Source organism: Malaya genurostris, chromosome 2, assembly GCF_030247185.1.
Source record: "Malaya genurostris strain Urasoe2022 chromosome 2, Malgen_1.1, whole genome shotgun sequence".
NCBI classification, from domain to species: domain Eukaryota; kingdom Metazoa; phylum Arthropoda; class Insecta; order Diptera; family Culicidae; genus Malaya; species Malaya genurostris.
The window spans coordinates 121,330,718-121,350,042 of record NC_080571.1 but is presented as its reverse complement, the minus strand read 5'-3'; the positions used below and the strand labels follow the sequence as shown (position 1 = coordinate 121,350,042).

The following is a 19,325-nucleotide window of genomic DNA, read 5'->3' as shown; positions in this document are numbered from 1 at the left end:
GCTTCTATCTACATTCCTCCCAGAGTCTCGATAGGGCATCGTCGGCTTGCAGACATCATAGAACTTCTTCCTTCACCGCGGCTGGTTTTAGGGGACTTTAACTCGCATGGTACAGGATGGGGCTGCTTATATGATGATAATCGTTCTTCGTTAATCCAAGATCTGTGTGACAACTTCAATTTGACAATTCTAAACACGGGAGAAATGACACGGAACCCTAGACCGCCAGCACAACCAAGTGCGCTGGATTTATCCCTTTGCTCGACTTCGCTACAGTTAGATTGCAAGTGGAAGGTAATCTGTGATCCTCACGGTAGCGATCACTTGCCGATCATAGTTTCTATCACCAACCGTGGAAGACCATCGGAAACAATCAATGTTTCGTACGATTTCACACGAAACATTGATTGGAAACGTTACGCGAGCTCGATATCTGAGAAACTAGAAACATCACAGGAGCTTCCTCCGGAGGAAGAGTATACATTTTTGGCTGGCTTGATTCTTGACACCGCAATTCAAGCTCAGACGAAACGAGTACCTAGCGCGCAAACTAGTATGCGTTCTCCCAACCCATGGTGGGACAAAGAGTGCTCAGAGCTGAAAACGAAAAAAGCTTCAGCCTTCATCTCGTTTAGAAAGAACGGAACTCCAGATAATTATCGGAAATACGCGGCGTTAGAATTTCAAATGAAAAGTCTTATTAAAGCTAAGAAACGCGGTTACTGGCGAAGGTTTGTTGACGGATTAACGAGAGAAACAGCAATGAGCACTCTTTGGAATACGGCCCGTCGCATGCGCAATCGAAATCACGCGAACGAAAGCGAGGAATATTCTAACCGCTGGATATTTGATTTCGCTAAGAAAGTATGTCCTGATTCTGTTCCGGAACAGAAGATATCCCGCGTCGCGACATTGAATACAAACGAAACACCGTTTTCGATGGTAGAGTTCTCACTTGCGCTCTTGTCGTGTAACAATAGAGCCCCGGGGTTAGACAGAATTAAATTCAACTTGTTGAAAAATCTGCCCGACTCTGCCAAAAGGCGCTTGTTGAATTTATTCAACAAGTTCCTCGAGGGTAATATTGTCCCACACGAATGGAGAGAAGTGAGAGTTATTACTATTCAAAAACCTGGAAAACCAGCCTCCGATCACAATTCGTATCGGCCGATTGCTATGCTTTCCTGTATCCGGAAATTGTTGGAGAAAATGATTCTCTTCCGTCTAGACAATTGGGTCGAAACAAATGGATTGCTTTCAGGTACACAATTTGGGTTCCGCAGGGGCAAAGGAACGAACGATTGTCTAGCGTTGCTCTCAACACAAATTCAAATGGCATTTGCTCGTAAAGAACAAATGGCATCAGTTTTCCTCGACATCAAGGGGGCATTCGATTCAGTTTCCATTAACGTTCTATCTGAGAAGTTGCATCAGCATGGTCTTTCACCAGTTTTGAACAACTTTTTATATAATCTATTGTCCGAGAAACACATGCATTTTGAGCATGGTGATTTGACGACAAAGCGATTCAGTTACATGGGTCTTCCTCAGGGCTCATGCTTAAGCCCCCTTTTATACAACTTTTACGTAAATAACATTGATGAATGTATCAACACATCTTGCACGCTAAGACAACTTGCCGACGACAGTGTTGTGTCTATTATAGGACCCAAAGCTGCCGATCTCCAAGGACCATTGCAAGATACCCTCGACAACTTGTCGACATGGGCTTTTCAAATGGGTATCGAGTTCTCTACGGAGAAAACTGAGCTGGTTGTATTTTCAAGGAAGCGAGAACCTGCGCAATTACAGCTTCAACTAGGGGGTGAAACCATAGCTCAGGTTTTCACATTTAAATATCTCGGGGTCTGGTTCGATTCCAAAGGTACCTGGGGATGTCACATTAGGTATTTGAAACGAAAATGCCTACAGAGAATCAATTTCCTTCGTACAATAACCGGAACTTGGTGGGGCTCTCACCCAGGAGACCTGATCAGGTTGTACAAAACGACGATATTGTCAGTAATGGAATATGGATGTTTCTGTTTCCGCTCCGCTACGAATATTCATTTCATTAAACTGGAAAGAATTCAGTATCGTTGTTTACGTATTGCCTTGGGTTGCATGCAATCAACCCATACGATGAGTCTTGAAGTGCTGGCGGGCGTCTTACCGTTGAAAAACAGGTTCTGGGATCTCTCATATCGACTGCTAATCCGATGCGACATTTTGAATCCGATGGTGATAGAAAACTTTGAAAAGCTCGTCGAGCTTAATTCACAAACCCGTTTTATGTCCTTGTATTTTGACTACATGGCTCAGAATATAAATCCTTCTTCGTTTGTTCCCAATCGTGTTCATTTTGTGGATACTTCTAATTCTACTGTGTTTTTCAACACATCCATGAAAGAGGAAATTCGTGGAATCCCGGATCCTGTACGCCCTCAAGAGATCCCAAAAATTTTTAATAATAAATTTAAAGAAGTCGACTGTAATAAAATGTTTTACACTGACGGATCATATCTAGACGGGTCCACTGGCTTCGGTATATTCAATGTAAATTTCACCGCTTCCTATAAACTCAGTGATCCAGCTTCAGTTTACGTCGCAGAACTAGCTGCAATTCAGTATACCCTTGAGATCATTGACACTCTGCCCACAGATCACTACTTCATTGTATCGGACAGTCTCAGTTCCATTGAGGCTCTCCGTTCAGTGAAGCCTGGAAAGCACTCACCGTATTTCCTGGGGAAAATACGGGAACAATTGAGTGCTTTATCTGCAAAATCATACCAGATTACCTTGGTTTGGGTCCCCTCACATTGTTCCATACGGGGCAATGAGAGGGCGGACTCGTTAGCCAAGGTGGGCGCACTAGAAGGTGATATCTATGAAAGACCAATCTGCTTCAATGAATTTTTCAGTTGCTGTCGTCAGAAAACTCTAGCCAGCTGGCAGAATACATGGAATAGTGGAACTCTGGGACGATGGTTACACTCAATAGTCCCACAGGTATCGACGAAAGCTTGGTTCCGGGGGTTAGACGTGAGCCGAGACTTTATTCGTGTAATGTCAAGGCTCATGTCTAATCATTATATGTTCAGCGCGCATCTTCGTCGTGTGGGGCTCGCTGAGAGTGGTGTCTGCGTTTGCGGTGAGGGTTATCATGACATCGAACATGTTGTTTGGACATGTGTCGAGTATTGTGATGCCAGGTCCCAACTCATAGGTTCCCTTCGGGCCCGAGGTATACCACCCTTCGTACCAGTCCGCGACGTCTTGGCAACTCGAAATCTTCCTTATATGACTCTCATCTATAACTTCTTGAAAACTATCAATGCTCAAATTTAGTGCTCTCCCTATCTCTTTCTCGTCTACAGCTCTACCGCACTCTTCTTTACGTTGCTGGAAGTATGGCCTGTGTAAACGATGCTTCGGAGCATGCACCTGCCTTGAACTGACTGAGTTGCTGGAAGCTACCCAAAAACGTCACATCAACTAGCTACCCAAAAACGTCACATCAGGAAGCTACCCAAAAACGTCAGAACACACCAACGAAGCATCCCAATCCAGAATAATCTCTTCATTGCTACAAGCTGAAAAACATGAAGATTCATCGAACGCAAAATGTGTCTAAAAGATGTATGCCACAAACCAATGATGTATTCAAATTTCAATTCAATACTGTGTAGGTCCCACCCTCCCTATGTCCCCTTACTAACTGGGGAGTATGCCGCCCCGTAATACGGCATCCCTTTCTCTCCCCCTAACAACAAGACAATCGGCCACGTTAAGCTAAAGCAAATGAGCCTAATAAAAAATTTTATTTGGAAAAAAAAAAAAAAAAAAAACGCATTATTGGGTATTGTCTTCTACTTTTCACTTGTTGAAAAAAAAATCATGATGCTAACAACTGTCACCCACTGTTTTGTTGTTTCAAACAACCGGGATTTTCCGAATTTTTGAGACACTTGTTATTTTATGTCTTGTGTTGGTTTTGCAAAGCATCACGTCGCCGTTGCTCGTGGAGCTGAATCATAAATTGGATAAAGGAAAAAGATTTTTATATTTCGTGAAAAGATAAACTAACTAATAAAAACTTTCTACTTTTCACATGTACTTACAAATACCTGCTTATTCCCAGGTATAGGCTTGAGAAGCATTATAAATACACCCAAACCTCCATTTACGTAACTTATATATGTATATATGTATAAATATAAGTTCGCATGTATGCAAATATTTGTATTTCCTAAAACATATAAGTATTGGTGAAGTAAAAGCGATCATTTATATGTATAAATATATACACATATACGCAAACGAGTGAGTGTGTAAGCATACATACATACATATATAAGGCTCGTAAATGGAGGTTTGGGTGTAAAACCGTTTTCGAACTTTTTTTTCAGAAACTGTTCAGTCTCACTCCAACAGCCGCTCAAACCCCAAACATTTCATTATAAATAATTGTCCTTAGTCGTGATGTTTTCTTTTCGGGGTTTGCTTTTCTTTTTTGTATACTGAATTAAAATTAACATTAAAGAACATACCTTTTCCCGAATCTTAGCTTTTGTGATATTTATTTCATATAATAATAAAGAACAATCCTTTCCAAGTTCGATTACTGCCAACTCGACAAATAACAAATTTAGAAGTGCCGAGATTCTGATCAATTATGCATTTTAAAGAGACTATTACCGAGCATTCTGTGCAAATTTCGGCATTTTTGCCGATACTCGGCAATTAAATTTAAGTGTGCATGTGGGTTAAAAACACCCGTCACACCAGCTAACCAAATCATTCTCTCTTATCCAAATCGGTTAGTTGGGTTTAACATTTTCAACATTTTATGCACAGTTCAAATACGAGACTGCAAATTTATATTGTGTATTCTTATGACCCTATAGGCTGTTTTTTTTTTTTTTAGTTTTGTTCGGATCCGACTTCGGGGACTTCAAAATGGAACTTAAATCAATTTGTTAGTAATGGTTCTCAGGATATTCAAAAACTCAATATAAATGAAAGATCGTATGGCTAGTGCCAGTGTAGGATAATTTTCATTAACCTTGGAAGAAGTGGTGTTTTTGTTCTCACCGGAATTGAGCAGGTGGCTGACAGTATTGACATGTGACCCTTTGGTTTTCGTAGGTAGCCATAGACTTACATGATTACCTTCCATTCTACCGATTCTGCTTCATTTTTGTGGCTCATCTTGAATGTATATTGAACAAGTATAGCTCATTTTTATCGATTAATCCACTAAAATCGAAATCCCAAGTAAAAGTGACCTGATTAACGAGTATCGTTGAACATTGATTTGTTTTTTCTTCAAAAACGTTGAGCTATTGTTACAAACAGTTATACTGGAAACAGCAAAATCAACACAATAAATAAATTAAATATAAATTTATTTTTCTCTTTGTTCATTTTAACAACTCATGACAAAAACTACCATTATATCAAATGGGTATTGACTTAGTCAGAACGCAAAAATACTAGAAACTATTTAACCTTGTATGTTAAAAAGCAACGAATATCATTAAACTGGATTGGGTGTGTGATTGTTTTGTACTGATTTTTCTATATCAAGTACTTCATCAGCTCGCTAATCCTAAATCGTCTTTGAAACTGGAAATATCCTCGACGTTCTCGGCTGAATCATCCGGCTTGACCATCCTTCTTGGTCCTACTGGCAAATGTTCAATAGCAGCAGTATGTGATTTTTTGATGATTTGTTGATACCGATCTTTTATGTCGACTAACCATTCAGTATCGTCCCAATGGTACCAGCTGAGAACGCACACAATTAGTATGAAAAACAAATTTGTTGTGATTCCTGCAAAAAATGTCAAATGTTTTTTATTGAAATATATAGATAGGAAAAAATGGTTCTGATTGTTACCGATGATAGCCGATAAGATGGGCCAATTGAACATCAGGTACCGCAGTCCCGAGAAGTTGGCTGTGATGTGGAGCTGTGCTGAGTAGAACTGAACGCTGCTTGAAAGGATTGCAATGTCCACATTGGTGGCCGGATGGATTTGGTTGTCTTCGTAGTGCGTAAATAGTTCTACAGTTACCATCTGTTTCTCCTCCCGGTAACCCAAAATCATAAGCGGAGCAAACACCACCGTTGAGATTATTTTTAGCAAGTCGGACTTGTAGTGAAGCATGGAAAGTCTACAGGACTTTGTCGTGTGCTCTCCGGTATGATCATACATCGTTGCGCAAACCGTGAACATGCCTTGAAAAGAAATTTAATATGAATAGCAATAGTAAACACTTTGAAATATTCTAATTTTTCTCATCCCAAAAACATTTCAGGCTTGGTCATGAAATCGTGATTCTAAGTTATGCGCTTTCTCGGCTGCTCGGCCATCCATGGAAGTTGACCATCAATGTCAACTTCCCTCTCTGAGCAGCCTAGATAGCCGTGTAGTGTCGGTAGCGGTTTCCCAACTGGCTAAGAATAACGCTACGGTCCACCTGTACCGGTGGTATAAGTCCACCAAACAGGTAAGCCGTGTGGCATCCGGCGGAATTATTTTTTACCAAGAATTGATCCACTGGTTTCCTGTTCCATGTCGTAAAAGGCCACAAAAATAGGAACTCCTAAGTCAAGGTGTATTTCCGTGCCGATGGTTGAATGGCTGCAGGAGGTTAAGGCCATCGTCCAAGTACCATGCGCGCGGGTGGTTTTAGGAAATTTTCGATGGAAATTTTGAAAAATTTGACAAAACCAAAAACATACAGACCTTTGAAATACTTTTATCTATCTACAGAGTGAAAATGGCTGGAAAATTCGGAGGATTTTCCGAGTCTTATCAAAAATAGCACTGAAAAAATGAGCTTTTTTTTGTAATTTTTTACAATTATTTGAAAAAATAATTCGATGTAATGAAATTTTTTTTTCAAGAAAACTTTATGCTGGCAACAAGGATCACATTCGGAAACATTTTTGGAAAACCTTTTCACGCTTTTCATGGAAAATCAACGAATTTCATATAACCGATTTCGTGGAAATTTTTGAAATTCGTGGATTTTCTTTGAAAAGCGTGAAAAGGTTTTCCAAAAATGTGTCCGAATGTAATCTTTGTATCCATCATAAGGTTTATTTGAAAAAAAAAAATTTGTCATCGCATTATTTTTCCAGATAATTGTGAAAGATCACAAAAACACTCATTTTTCAGAGCTATTTTTGATAAGACTCGGAAAATCCTCCGAATTTTCCAGCCATTTTCACCCTGTAGATAGATAAAAGTATTTCAAAGGTCTGTATGTTCCTGGTTTTGTCAAATTTTTCAAAATTTCCATCGAAAATTTCATAAAACCACCCGCGCGCATGGTACTTGGACGATGGCCTTAAACAATGCAGTCGTGAACGGAATATCTTGGGTTTTTCCCTTACTGGATACACGCAATGCTTAGCAATCGACTTCTTTGTTCATCGCTTCGGCAAGCAGAGATTAGAAAACTGAGTGTCTGTAGCTGTCCTCAAGGTGGTGTACTATCCCCACATTTATGGAACCTAGTCGCTGATGGTTTGTTAAGGAAACTTAATAACCTTGGATTTCCGACTTATGGTTTTGCCGACGATTATCATATATTGATGACCGGTATAAGCATTAACACTCTCTTCGATTTAATGCAACAAGCCCTGCGATATGTTGAACAATGGTGTTGTCAGGTTGAATCATCTGTAAATCCGGGCAAAACATCAATGGTGCTTTTCACTCATCGTAGGATAATCACAGGAGCTCGTCCGTTAAAGTTCTTCAACTCAGAGGTTACTGTGGTCGATCAAGTTAAATACGTCGGGGTTATTCTTGACTCAAAACTGAATTGGTCTGCTCACGTTGACTTCAGGATTAAAATAGCTTGCATGGCTTTCGGCCAATGCAGACGAGCTTTTGGAAAATCATGGGGACTCAAACCCAGATACATTCATTGGATCTACACAACTATCGATAGACCAACTTAAGCATACGGATGTCTTGTATGGTGGCAGAAAGAAGAAGTCGCGACAGTTCAGTCAAAGCTAAATCATCTCCAAAGGATGGTCCTAATGGCGATGACAGGAGCATTCACGACAACTCCTACTGCTGCTCTAGAGGAGCTACTGTGCATTAAACCACTACACGTGTTCCTAAAACAAGAAGCTTTATCTTGTGCATACCGTCTTAAGGTTACAGGGCTTTGGAACAGTAACCCATTAGATTATGCTACCAGCCACATTCGCTTGTGGTCTCAAATAGTTACGTGGGATGAGTATTTACTCGCTCCTAGTGACCTTACTCTAACATGCAGTTTTCCTTTCAAAACATTCAATGTGAGCTATCCTCTTCGTGAGGAATGGTTGACTGGTTATTTGGAACGACAACTTGATGAACACATAGTTTGTTATACGGACGGTTCTCTGTTGAATGGTCGTGCTGGTGCTGGTGTCTACTGTCGTGAAATGAGGCTGGAGCAGTCTCATTCACTTGGTAGATACTGTACTGTGTTTCAAGCAGAAATCTACGCAATTCTGTGTGGAGTACAATCGGCACTTCAGCAGAGGATCTGTGGTAAACGTATTTATTTTTGTTCCGACAGTCAGGCAGCCTTAAAAGCACTCAGTTCGAATGACTCACGGTCGAATCTAGTGATCGCATGTCGAACTCAAATTGAAGACCTCAGCATTTCAAATGCTGTTTACTTCTTATGGGTACCCGGCCATTCTGGTATTACTGGAAATGAATGGGCTGATGAGTTGGCTAGAGCTGGTGCAACGAATGATTTCGTTGGTCCTGAACCAGCTTTACCACTTTCAACTAGTTGGATAAAGCACAAGATACGTTCTTGGGCTGCATCCAAACATGCCAGCTACTGGCGCAGCTTGCAAACTTGCGCTCAGACAAAAGCATTTCTACCAGATTTAAATCTGAAAATGTCAAAGTGTTTACTGCATTTCTCCAAGCATCATTGCAGTATTCTGGTCAGAGCTCTGACTGGACATTGCAAACTCAATTATCACATGGCTACTATTCAACGTGCTGAGTATTATTCGTGTGATTTGTGTGAATGCGATTATGGTACTTCATATCATCTGATATGTAACTGTCCCGCATTGACGCAGCTACGTATCCAGGATTTTGGTTCTCCATACATGGTTGAGTCTGTGTATGCGGAGCTAAAATTGAAGGATATTCTCTCGTTTCTCACCCAATGTGGCAAGGAGCTATAGTCAGAAGGGTTCATCGTTCTTGCTGGAGTGAATGAATCCATTCTGTATTCACCTTAAATAGGGTTTAGCAGATTGTTTGGCATCCTTTAGGGGGTACCGAATTTACTTCTGCTCGTACATACTGCGAACCGTTCTACATTCTTCCGGGAGTGCAGAATGGTGTCGCTTTTGTAAGATCTCTAAATCCTCTCGGGGGTTGGAGGTTTTATTAACAGCAGACTGTTCGAGACCTCGTAGAGGTTCAGAATTTACTTCTGCTTCCACTAAATGTGATCCTCAGCAGATTGTTCAGCATCCCTTAGGGGTGCAGAATTTACTTCTGCTTTTATGTGTTTTTGTGTATTAAATTTTCCATCCTCCTAGTCCAACCCTTACCATTTCCTTTCAATCCTTCCCTCTTATATATCGGGAAAATGATGCTAAAAACAAATTGATGGCAAGGCACAAATCTCCAAATATCAAGGGGAACGTGCCATTTGAGCCAATTTGTTCTGATTCCTGATTCCTGAAACACTTTGAAATATTCTAATTTTTCTCATCCCAAAAACATTTCAGGCTTGGTCATGAAATCGTGATTCTAAGTTATGCGCTTTAGAGAACAGATAGCGAAGAATTTCATGAAAATGGCTGTAGAAAAGGTTGGGAGTCTAATGTGTTCAAATTGTTATCGTATCCTGGTTTGCATATAAACGGATGCGTACTAGATGGGATGAAAATATATTTTCTATTTTAAATCTACAAACACTCCTCCGTGGCGTCAATGATTTTCTCGTGCAAGCAGAATTTTTATTCATGAATCATCTTTTCTGGGGGACTGGTATTGCGTGATGGGTATGTCGATGCCTTTCACGCAGCCCGCCTGGGTTCGATTCCCAACCCCGCACATAGGGTCAGAAAGTTTTTCTGGCCCGAAGAGGTGAATGACCTTAAGGTTAAAACCTCTATAATCGAAACAAAAAAATCATCTTCTAAGGTTTGGGAACAGATAATAGTCCTAAGGAGAAGGAGTCTAATCAATCAAAAATACCTTTCTCCTGAAATTGTAATAGACCACTGGATCATTTTATTGAATTGTAGTCACCTGTTTTATCGTTTTGTTCCGATTCTGGCATCTCTAGGTACAATATGACTCGGTATGGTTGGCCAACCATCAGCAACTGTTGCTTTTTCGTCAGTACTACGTTATCCGAAGGGTACTTCTGACATCCATCTGCACTGCATTTGCTAGAATGATTATTGAAAGTTTATATCACTAAAATGATTCTATAACATTTCCCAGAAAACCATTCTCCAGAACATAAAAAATCGAAGCTTTTTCCCCAGAAAGTACTAATCTCCAGAAATACAAACTCTAGAAAGTAAGAAAATCCAGAAAAAATCCCAGAATGTACCAAAGTCCAGAAAACCATACACTCGAAGGCATTAGTCGCTAAAATAGTATTATTGGTATAATATCGTTTGGCATGATGGTTATTTGGCATAATGATCATTTGGCTGTTATAACATGCTGCTTAAAAGAATTTGTTCTAATTTACTGCGATTTTGAAAGGTCTAATGAGGTTACGCCTGTTTGAATTAAATAAATATAGCTAAATGATTTCATACCCGTGATATAATTTGATTATTTTTTATCAAACTCGTTATTTTCAGAACTGTCTTTTTCAGACTAACAAAGCTTGAAATAAGCATAGTTGCCTTGGAAATTACAGTTAATGAGTATTCACGAAATTTTCGCAAAAAATATTTTCGTTGGACTGGTTCATTCTAGTCAGGCGCGTACCCAGAAGAAAATTTCGGGGTGTGTTTTCATAATATTGGGGAGACCGGCGCTAAATCGGACACTTTTTAGAAATTAAAAAAAAAACATATATTAAAACTGGGTTTTTATCGAAATCATTTCGACCGCGTCATCTCCAAGTGCGTTTACAAAGTCAATCTATGAATTGAAATATTAGCAGGTTATTTTTTTTTTATTTAAAAGATATTTTATTCAGGCCTTTCTGCGTACAAGCTTTACGTGGCCGATTTAGCTGAGTTTTTAGATAATTTTTTTTGTATTGGATCTCGTTGTCACCCTTTTTGTAGGGGGAGAGGAACTTCCTTTTTCCTCCTGCGAGGATTGAGGGGCAGTTTGTTCGTGGTTCGTCTTGTCATCCATTGCCGTGGTATTGTTGTTGATTTCGTTGCTAGTTGCTGTAGATGCGCCTTGTTGTACATTGTTTGCAGTTGCTGGTTGGTTGGATGGTAAGCTGTTAACTGCAGCTGGTGTACTTTGTTCTATAGGGGTTACGTTGGTTGGTTTCGTTGAAGGGGATACTTCCCTGTTGTTGGTGACTGTTACAGGTGTACTGGGGTTGCTTGGGGTTGATGTTAAGGAAGCACCGTTGTCCTTTGGTATAGTTGTCTCCTTGTCCGGTTTATCACATGGCTTACCGTAGTGAACAGCTTTTTGGCAATATTGACATGTGGCCATCTGATTGTCATAGGTAACAAGTGATTTGCACGGTATTCTTGTATTCTGACCGAATGTTACATAAGAAGGTATAGGCCTCCTCAAGCGCATGCGTAACAAACGTACGCCATTTAGAATACCGGGGAAAAAATTCTTCCGCTTTTCTTTTTCGATAGAGAGAATCTCTCCGTATTGGGACATAGTATGGCGAATATAAGGATCGATGACGCTTGAGGGAAGATCATGCACACGCATTTCTATAGCACTATCTTCCATATACACTGGAATGTTGTACTTGATATTTTCATGCTCCACATAGTGCTCATTATTATTGTCTTTATCGAATTGAATTGCATCCAACTCTTTATAGAACTGGATATAACCAACATTATTGGTCTTATTGCATTGAAGTAAATGCACACGTTTAATATCAAGATGCATTTGCTCCTTAAGCAAACCTTCAAGTTCTCGTATCGAAGGTCGAATTTTGCACTGTCTGAAGTCAACAATAATTGTATTCTTTCGTACCGGCGGTAGCTTTTGTTCGTTTGGTTCACTCATTTTCGAGGTCTATTGTTCACTACATAATACTGTACTTGGTTTCTTCTGTCCCCAACGTAAGTGGTTTTGTTTTATCGACTGACTTGGATGAGATGTAAACCCGAACTGATATTAGCAGGTTGATAAGATATTTATGTTGTCCAGTTTAACAACGTGTCCGGTCTAACCCCTGTATCCACTAATAATTTCTTAAGTTTCGGAGGAGGGGTTTAATCTCTCCCCCATGTATACGCGCCTGATTTTAGTAGATGCTTTTCTGGTGAAAGATCTGTTCCTATGTTGTTTCTGTATTATTTTCCATTGTGGGGAAACAGTTTCTAGGTATTCGCTTCTTCTGGGAGATGGTATTCTGGGGAATGGTACATTCTGTTGTATGTCTTTCTACTAATTGATACCTTCGTGACTATGGTTTTCTGGAGAATGGTACATTCTGGGGAAAATACTTCGTTGCTTTCTTTTCTGGGAAATGATTTTCGAGAGATTGTCGTACAACCCACTAAAATATATTAAATGAAAAACTTTAAATGCTCTGTTTAAATAAAAACGAATAGAAAAAAAACACAGTAAAGTGATCTCGTAGTGAACATCACTAAATCAAAGCATGTTCTTTGTGTATTTATATTTCCCCAACAATATATTTACGTTTCATTATTAGCTTAATCACACGTAACAGATATCCAGACTCCCAGACGAACTATATGTAGAATTTTGAATGAGCAGCCTGATGAACACTCGCAGATGTCGCCGCGATCGCCTCTATTTTGGGTTCTGCATTCCCATCATGCCAAATTTATGTTCTGTTGTAGGTCAATCAAGTTTATTTTTATATGTTCAGAATTAATTCACTCGTGATTGAACTGTGAGTTTCCCACGAATTGTCCCATTAGTGTTCCAATTCAATCGTTGTTGATAAAATACGTTAATGGATCAGAAAATATTGGTATCGTTCCGGACCGTACCGGTGGCAGTAACGAGCCCGCTATTTTCAATGAATTGTAAATTTAAAATTTATAAGGGTTGGAATTTTTTGCTCGCGTCTGTATATCAGTTTTCTGTGGTACGATCATATGGAAACAACATCGATTTTTTTTTCTTTTACTTTCTTTGATGAATTGTGAAACAAAAATTATAATTAGTTGAAATTGTAATGAATTCCTTCTCCACTACGAAAGCGAAAAGATTTTATACAACGCCTGTTGTGCTGCATAGTAGACGACATGAAAGGTACGCGCGTGGCCGTTCGGTATAACGGCTTGATATTGTATTTTTTTCAACAAAGCATAATTGTTTTCTACAAATGAAAACTAAAATCACAGATAATTATTCCAACTACAAAACTATTTTAACACTTATTGCACGATTTCCCTAAGTGTTAAGGACAACTAAATTTCCATGTCGCATAAATCACATTAGAATTCGATCGGAATAAAATAATAATAAATTTGCCATTTTAACCAACAGCAAAACAAAAATCTAGCGTTAAGTGAATGTTGCGCCCAAAATTTTGGCTCTTGTGAAAGCGGCACCCAAATCGTTGTGGCACCTCGTGTCAATCGTGGTGACATCTGTAAGTGTTCGCCACGCTGATTGAGCAAATTTTACACACAGTTCATATGTGAGCCTGTATATCTGTTATCTGTGCTAAAATGGTTTCTTATTGTACCTAAAGTGTGTACCTTATTCTATCTAAACCTAAATCTTCAACAGGTATGTAACTTCGATTTAAAACAAAGTAACGAAAAACTTCCCGTACAACTAGTTCAACGTGCCTCACATTTAAAATGGTTTAACAATGGACCTCTGCCTGTCAAGTTCGTTGATCGAATTGACTATGGAGCTGCTAAGAGCAAATTCAGCAGCTAAAAGTTCTATATGGAAGAGCAGAAACTGGAACAAACGTATCCCCAGCGAGCCATTCTAGTTTTATTTATTCGACCAGCTCTTCTGTCAAATTTAAAACTGGTCTACGATGCCGTATATTGTATATTTGAAACACGAGTAAAACACTGCTGGGACTGCCAGTTTTTCTTGTTATAAAATTCAGATGAATCATCGGCCCAACGAATTGGATCAACGAAAGACACCCGTTTAACGTTTTTTTTCTTACAGGGTTCCAAGCGTACAACTTATCTAGATAATTTACCTGTAGCTGAGATACACATCTTTTACGTGCGACACCGTAGGCATGTAAGTGTAGTAGAAGTAAGCATACATAAATATCGATGCCCACACGACTGACAGTCCAAGCAGCACAACCACGATCAGTTTCAAGATAATGTTTTTCGACGATTGCACTCCCGCACTAGTTTTACGTTTGTACTCCTCAGCAAATACTATTCCTGTAACTGCTAATGGTTTGAGTAAATAATTGCGAATTATTTTCAGAGGGTCTAATATGGTCAGTATGATGCTGCCGAGTGTCATTTTTATACGCTTCGCACAACACTGTTCCCAAGTAAAAATGTATCACTGCGGTTTGTTTTGTTGCAGACGATGCCCAGTGGTTTTGCTCAACTTGGGACGAACAAACGTCACATCTGCAGCTGGCACTGTCAACCAGAATAACACAAACAGTAAATGACTGTTGCAGCAAAGGAAAGCTTATCAGTCGAAACAACGATTAAGAGCAGCAGATTCTAACAAGCAACAACAGATATGTTTGAGAGTCGACGAGGTACTGAGGACCGTCAGCTTTTGATAACAGCCAACTAGCTATTATTTCAGTTGATATCAGTATGACGGTTCGATGAGTACAGGCTTTATTCATTCCAATGCATTTCTGCCTGTGTATGGGCTTATGAATATTGTAACCGTTTTGACTGTATCCTTAAAACAACAATACATGTTATGCATTCATTCATACCTAATGTTGCACTCAGTTTAGCACGCTGCTGTGGAAAATATATTTTTTATGAATTCAGTTGTTTTTAAATATTGTAAAATCTTTATTAAGACTAGCGTCAAAAATTTTATAATATTATACTGCTCTGTAGATAAAAGATTTGTTTCAAAGCATTTTTTTTCAATCGAATATGCATTTTTGTGTGTACATATTGTGCGTAATCACCTCATTGGGACCAAAGTTTAGAATGGTTTCGCGCCATTCATACTTAATTGGAGTTCTCTTCTCACAATATCTCATCTATTGAATTGTATACGGTTAAGGGATACTAGAATTTCAAAATAATTGAAATTTGTTCGATAATGGATTTTTTCATGATTATATTTGTTGTCATTCCATTCTGAGCACGTGCGAGAATTTCACATAAACCTAGACAGAAAGTCTGAGCCGTCGATGTGATTGGTAGTTGAATGTTGATATTTAGAAAGTGAGATAAGAGATTCCCAAGACGCTGGTTTGAACCTGTTATACGTGTAAATTTGAGTCACCGTCTTTATAAAATCTTAAGTGAATTTGAAAAAAATGCCTATCTTGGATGAAGAAACGCGTGAACTGAAAATTTCAAACAATAAAACAATATGTAATTCAGAGCATTGAATTCATTCATATCAAAAGTCAGAAGATAATGGCGTTGTCAACAAAGGTTAACAACGAACTTTAGCATTTCTATATGAAATATAAAATTTATATAAAAAATATATAAAAACCCCATTGGGTTTAGAAAGCAATATAAATAGTTATATTAGGGAAAAATTGAAAAAGATTGTAATCAGAAACAAAAAGTGCTTCAAAATAAAAATTACTGTATACTGTAGTATGTTTTATGTATTTAATGAAGAAAGTGAAAATTTGATGTTTTAAATTGAAAACAAAACCGAAAAAATAACGGGAAGAAAATGCATCGATTATTAGAAAAAATGATGTGATCATAAGCGTGCTGGTACAAGCGTGTCGCAGTACGCAAACTAATATAGATATCAAATATAAAAAAAAACCATTGGGCGAACAAAAAACTTTTGTTTACTTTGAAAAATGATAATATTTGAAACAATTTAGCCGCTCCACAAATGCATGAAGAAGAAGCTTTAAATAGATCCTAACAAAATTTTGATAATGAATAAAGGAAATTACACAATTTTCAAAATGGGTTGTGTCCAAAATGGTTACTAATCCAATCAGTCCGTGCAATTCTTGAAAATAACGAACAATATTATTAACATTATGAATCTTTGCAACATGCTATTGAACAATCCAATCAGCGTGGTCACCACGAAATAGCGTTATGGTGATTGTTTTGACATATCCCATGTATTTAGAAAAATTTTTGACAAATTTTGCAATTTACTTGAGTTTGAAAGAATGCAGATGGCAAAACCTTGCAAATATGGGTAAGAAAAACGATTGTTCACGTGTTGTCATCAAACATAGGATTTCAAATTGTCCTATATTCTTGACAATCGCGGATGAAATTTGAAATTTTCAGTTCACATACAGATTTGATTTAGATGATAAAACATGAGTAAATAGACTAGTCATTAAACTTTTGGTCATAATTTATCAATTAATCTCAAAATGCAACCCGAAAACAAAGAATATCCCAGATATAAAAACAGTACCCAACCTCACTTCTTCGAATTTGGTATTTCATGTTACGATTATTCCATAAATATTAATCAAACATAACACGGAAAGTTACTGAATCATTAATGATCGATTTTTTTACCAAATTTTCACACGTTTTTGTATGTTAGTATTCGATTCATAGGAAAAAAAATAAAAACCCTGCATTTTGTTCGAATCTTCAAGCAAAATCTGAACATTATCACCATCGCTTAGTTCAGAGCTCGCCACTCGGGCAGCGCAGCGATCGCAAAAGAGTTGGTTGGATTCTTCAATTGTTAATACTAAAACTGTTATACAAATACACTGGCTGTAAAATTGAATGCATCGTGAAAAATTAAGGAACAATAAAAATATTGCGATTTAGACCTTCAGTTTGGTAGATCGGTAATTTGGCCGGTCTTCCACGTTTTTTTCTTAGCCGGAACATCTGCTGTATGAGCAGCTAGATGTTTGGCCAAAACTTCGGCTTTCTTTGTCTCGACAGCAGCCTACATATCACTGACATTTTTTCACGATTTGTCGAAAAAATGGGCTGCCGGTAACCGAAATCGGTAGACATTTTGAAAATGACAAAACAAATCTTTGGTTTCGACAATTTTGATAGCATCCGGTATTAAATCATAAAATAGATCGATTTCACTTCATAAATATTCAATCCGATTGATGCTCTTCAATTTATAAAGCTATAAAAAAAGTCAGAAAAAACCTTTTCAAGGAATTAAAATTTGTTTTAAACGCATCAAAAAGTACAAGCGTCTGTATGCTTCGGTATTTGGCACAAAAAGAATGTGCTGCTATTACACTCATACCCATGACATTTGTCGTAATGACGCTATCTGCTTTCTGTCAAAAGTTACGGTGGGGTGCCGGCAACCGAACATCTTCCCCTATCATTGTATTATTGGCCTCTATGGTGAATGTAATGGATTTAGTTGTTGCCCTATTTCTATATTTTAATTGAAATAAAAATTGATGAGGTAACGGGTAAGTTGATGTGTTTCACACAGCCCACCTGGGTTCGATTCTCAACCCCCGCACATAGGGTTAAAAAGTTTTTCTGGGTCGAGAAGCGAATGTCCGTATGGTAAAAATGGTTATAATAAAAACACAAAACATGGTGAAGTAAATGCGATCATTCATTTGTATAAATACATTCAAATATATGCACACCCTTGTCAGTTGACAGCTAAACGAACTGACTTCGGCCATACCAGTCCCCGACTTCCCGGTTCAGGAAGTACCAATAATCGTGGTCACAAACTCTGAAACTCACTTTTCCCAGCGATGACTGGACCTATTTTTACAAAAACGATCTTAGGATCCCATATGGAATTCCTAAATTTCATCCGGATCCGACATCTGGTTCCGAAATTAAACATGTTTTATCATTATTTGAAGCGGCGAAACTAGATTCAAAACTCTTCCAATCGGTGGTCATTGTCTATAGATGGTAAAATAAACCTATTCCGGCTGTACTGGCGCTCAGTTTCTGGTTCTAGAAGCTTCAGAAATAGTGGTCATATACAGGGGCGGTGAAAGCCCACCTGGAAAATGACTGAGTGATGAATTCCACACCTGGGAATGCGATTTTAAATCACTTTTCTTCAACAACTAACTTAATCACCCTTACTCAGGTGAGAGCCCCTTACTCCACACCTGAGTTAAATCAGTTCCACCGCCCGGGTCATATACTCTAAAATGGAACTAAGTCACTTTTCTCAGAGATAGCTTAATCGATGTTTACAAACTTAGATTCTAATATAAAGGTCTTATGGTCCCATACGGAATTCCTAAATTTCATTCGGATGCGTGTAAAATATTTATATTCCTCTATTATCTTTTCTGCTAAGCCAGTGCGCAGTCAGCGACAGACCCATGAGGGCTGTTCTATTGACTGACTTATTACCAGATTGTTAAGAAAAATCGACCCGAAATTAATTTAGTGGCTTATCAATTTTTAGTTAGTTTCACGTAAAATCGCCAAAACTAAGAATTCATATTCAAGTGCTCATGTAAAATTGCGAATAAGGTAAAGTGGGGAAAGATACCGCATTTTTCTTTAAATTAAGATAAAATGAACAGGAGATATGTGTGAATATTTTCATCTTTCATTACATCACTTATTAATTCAATATATTTATTCGGATGAAAATCAATGATTATCATAATAAATTATTAGAAACAAGATAATATTTTATTTCTATCATAGATGCCACTTGTGAATCCATTCGAGGTGGCTAATGTAAAAAGGAAGTATTCGGTCTTGATTGAAAAAAAAACTGAATGATAACCTTCATTTTATGTTGGATAGGCATTCAGAATGCTGTAATTTTGTTTGAATATTAGACGTTTATTACGTCACGCGTTTCATAATGAAAAGGCGGCATCTCTTCCATAGTTTTCGTGCGGCGTCTCTACCGACTTGTAAGTCTAGGTATAGACGCCGCATAATTCAAAATGACGATGAACAAAAAAAAATTTAAATTTTGATTGAGAAAATGTTTTCGACAATGTTCTATTTGACACGAAAATAAGTAATGTCATTATTTTGAGATGGG

General features: G+C 38.2%; 1 protein-coding gene across 1 annotated transcript; it reads right to left on the bottom strand.

Moving 5' to 3' along the window:
* Window positions 1-5,394: 5,394 nt before the first annotated feature.
* Window positions 5,395-14,921, bottom strand: LOC131431356 (seipin). The gene is made up of 4 exons (XM_058597012.1): window positions 14,386-14,921; window positions 10,311-10,453; window positions 5,906-6,247; window positions 5,395-5,839 (listed from the first exon to the last, which is right to left on the bottom strand). The coding sequence occupies exons 1-4, from the start codon at window positions 14,664-14,666 to the stop codon at window positions 5,601-5,603; spliced, it is 1,005 nt and encodes a 334-aa protein (XP_058452995.1). The 5' UTR covers window positions 14,667-14,921; the 3' UTR covers window positions 5,395-5,600.
* Between the last annotated feature and the right edge of the window lie 4,404 nt (window positions 14,922-19,325).

Coding starts and splice junctions, on each gene's coding strand:
- LOC131431356 (XM_058597012.1), bottom strand. CDS start 14,666: ATGACACTCGGCAGCATCATACTGACCATATTAGACCCTCTGAAAATA. Junction 10,454..14,385: donor GATGTGTATCTCAGCTACAG/GTAAATTATCTA, acceptor TAATCATTCTAG/CAAATGCAGTGCAGATGGAT. Junction 6,248..10,310: donor GGAACAAAACGATAAAACAG/GTGACTACAATT, acceptor TTTCTTTTCAAG/GCATGTTCACGGTTTGCGCA.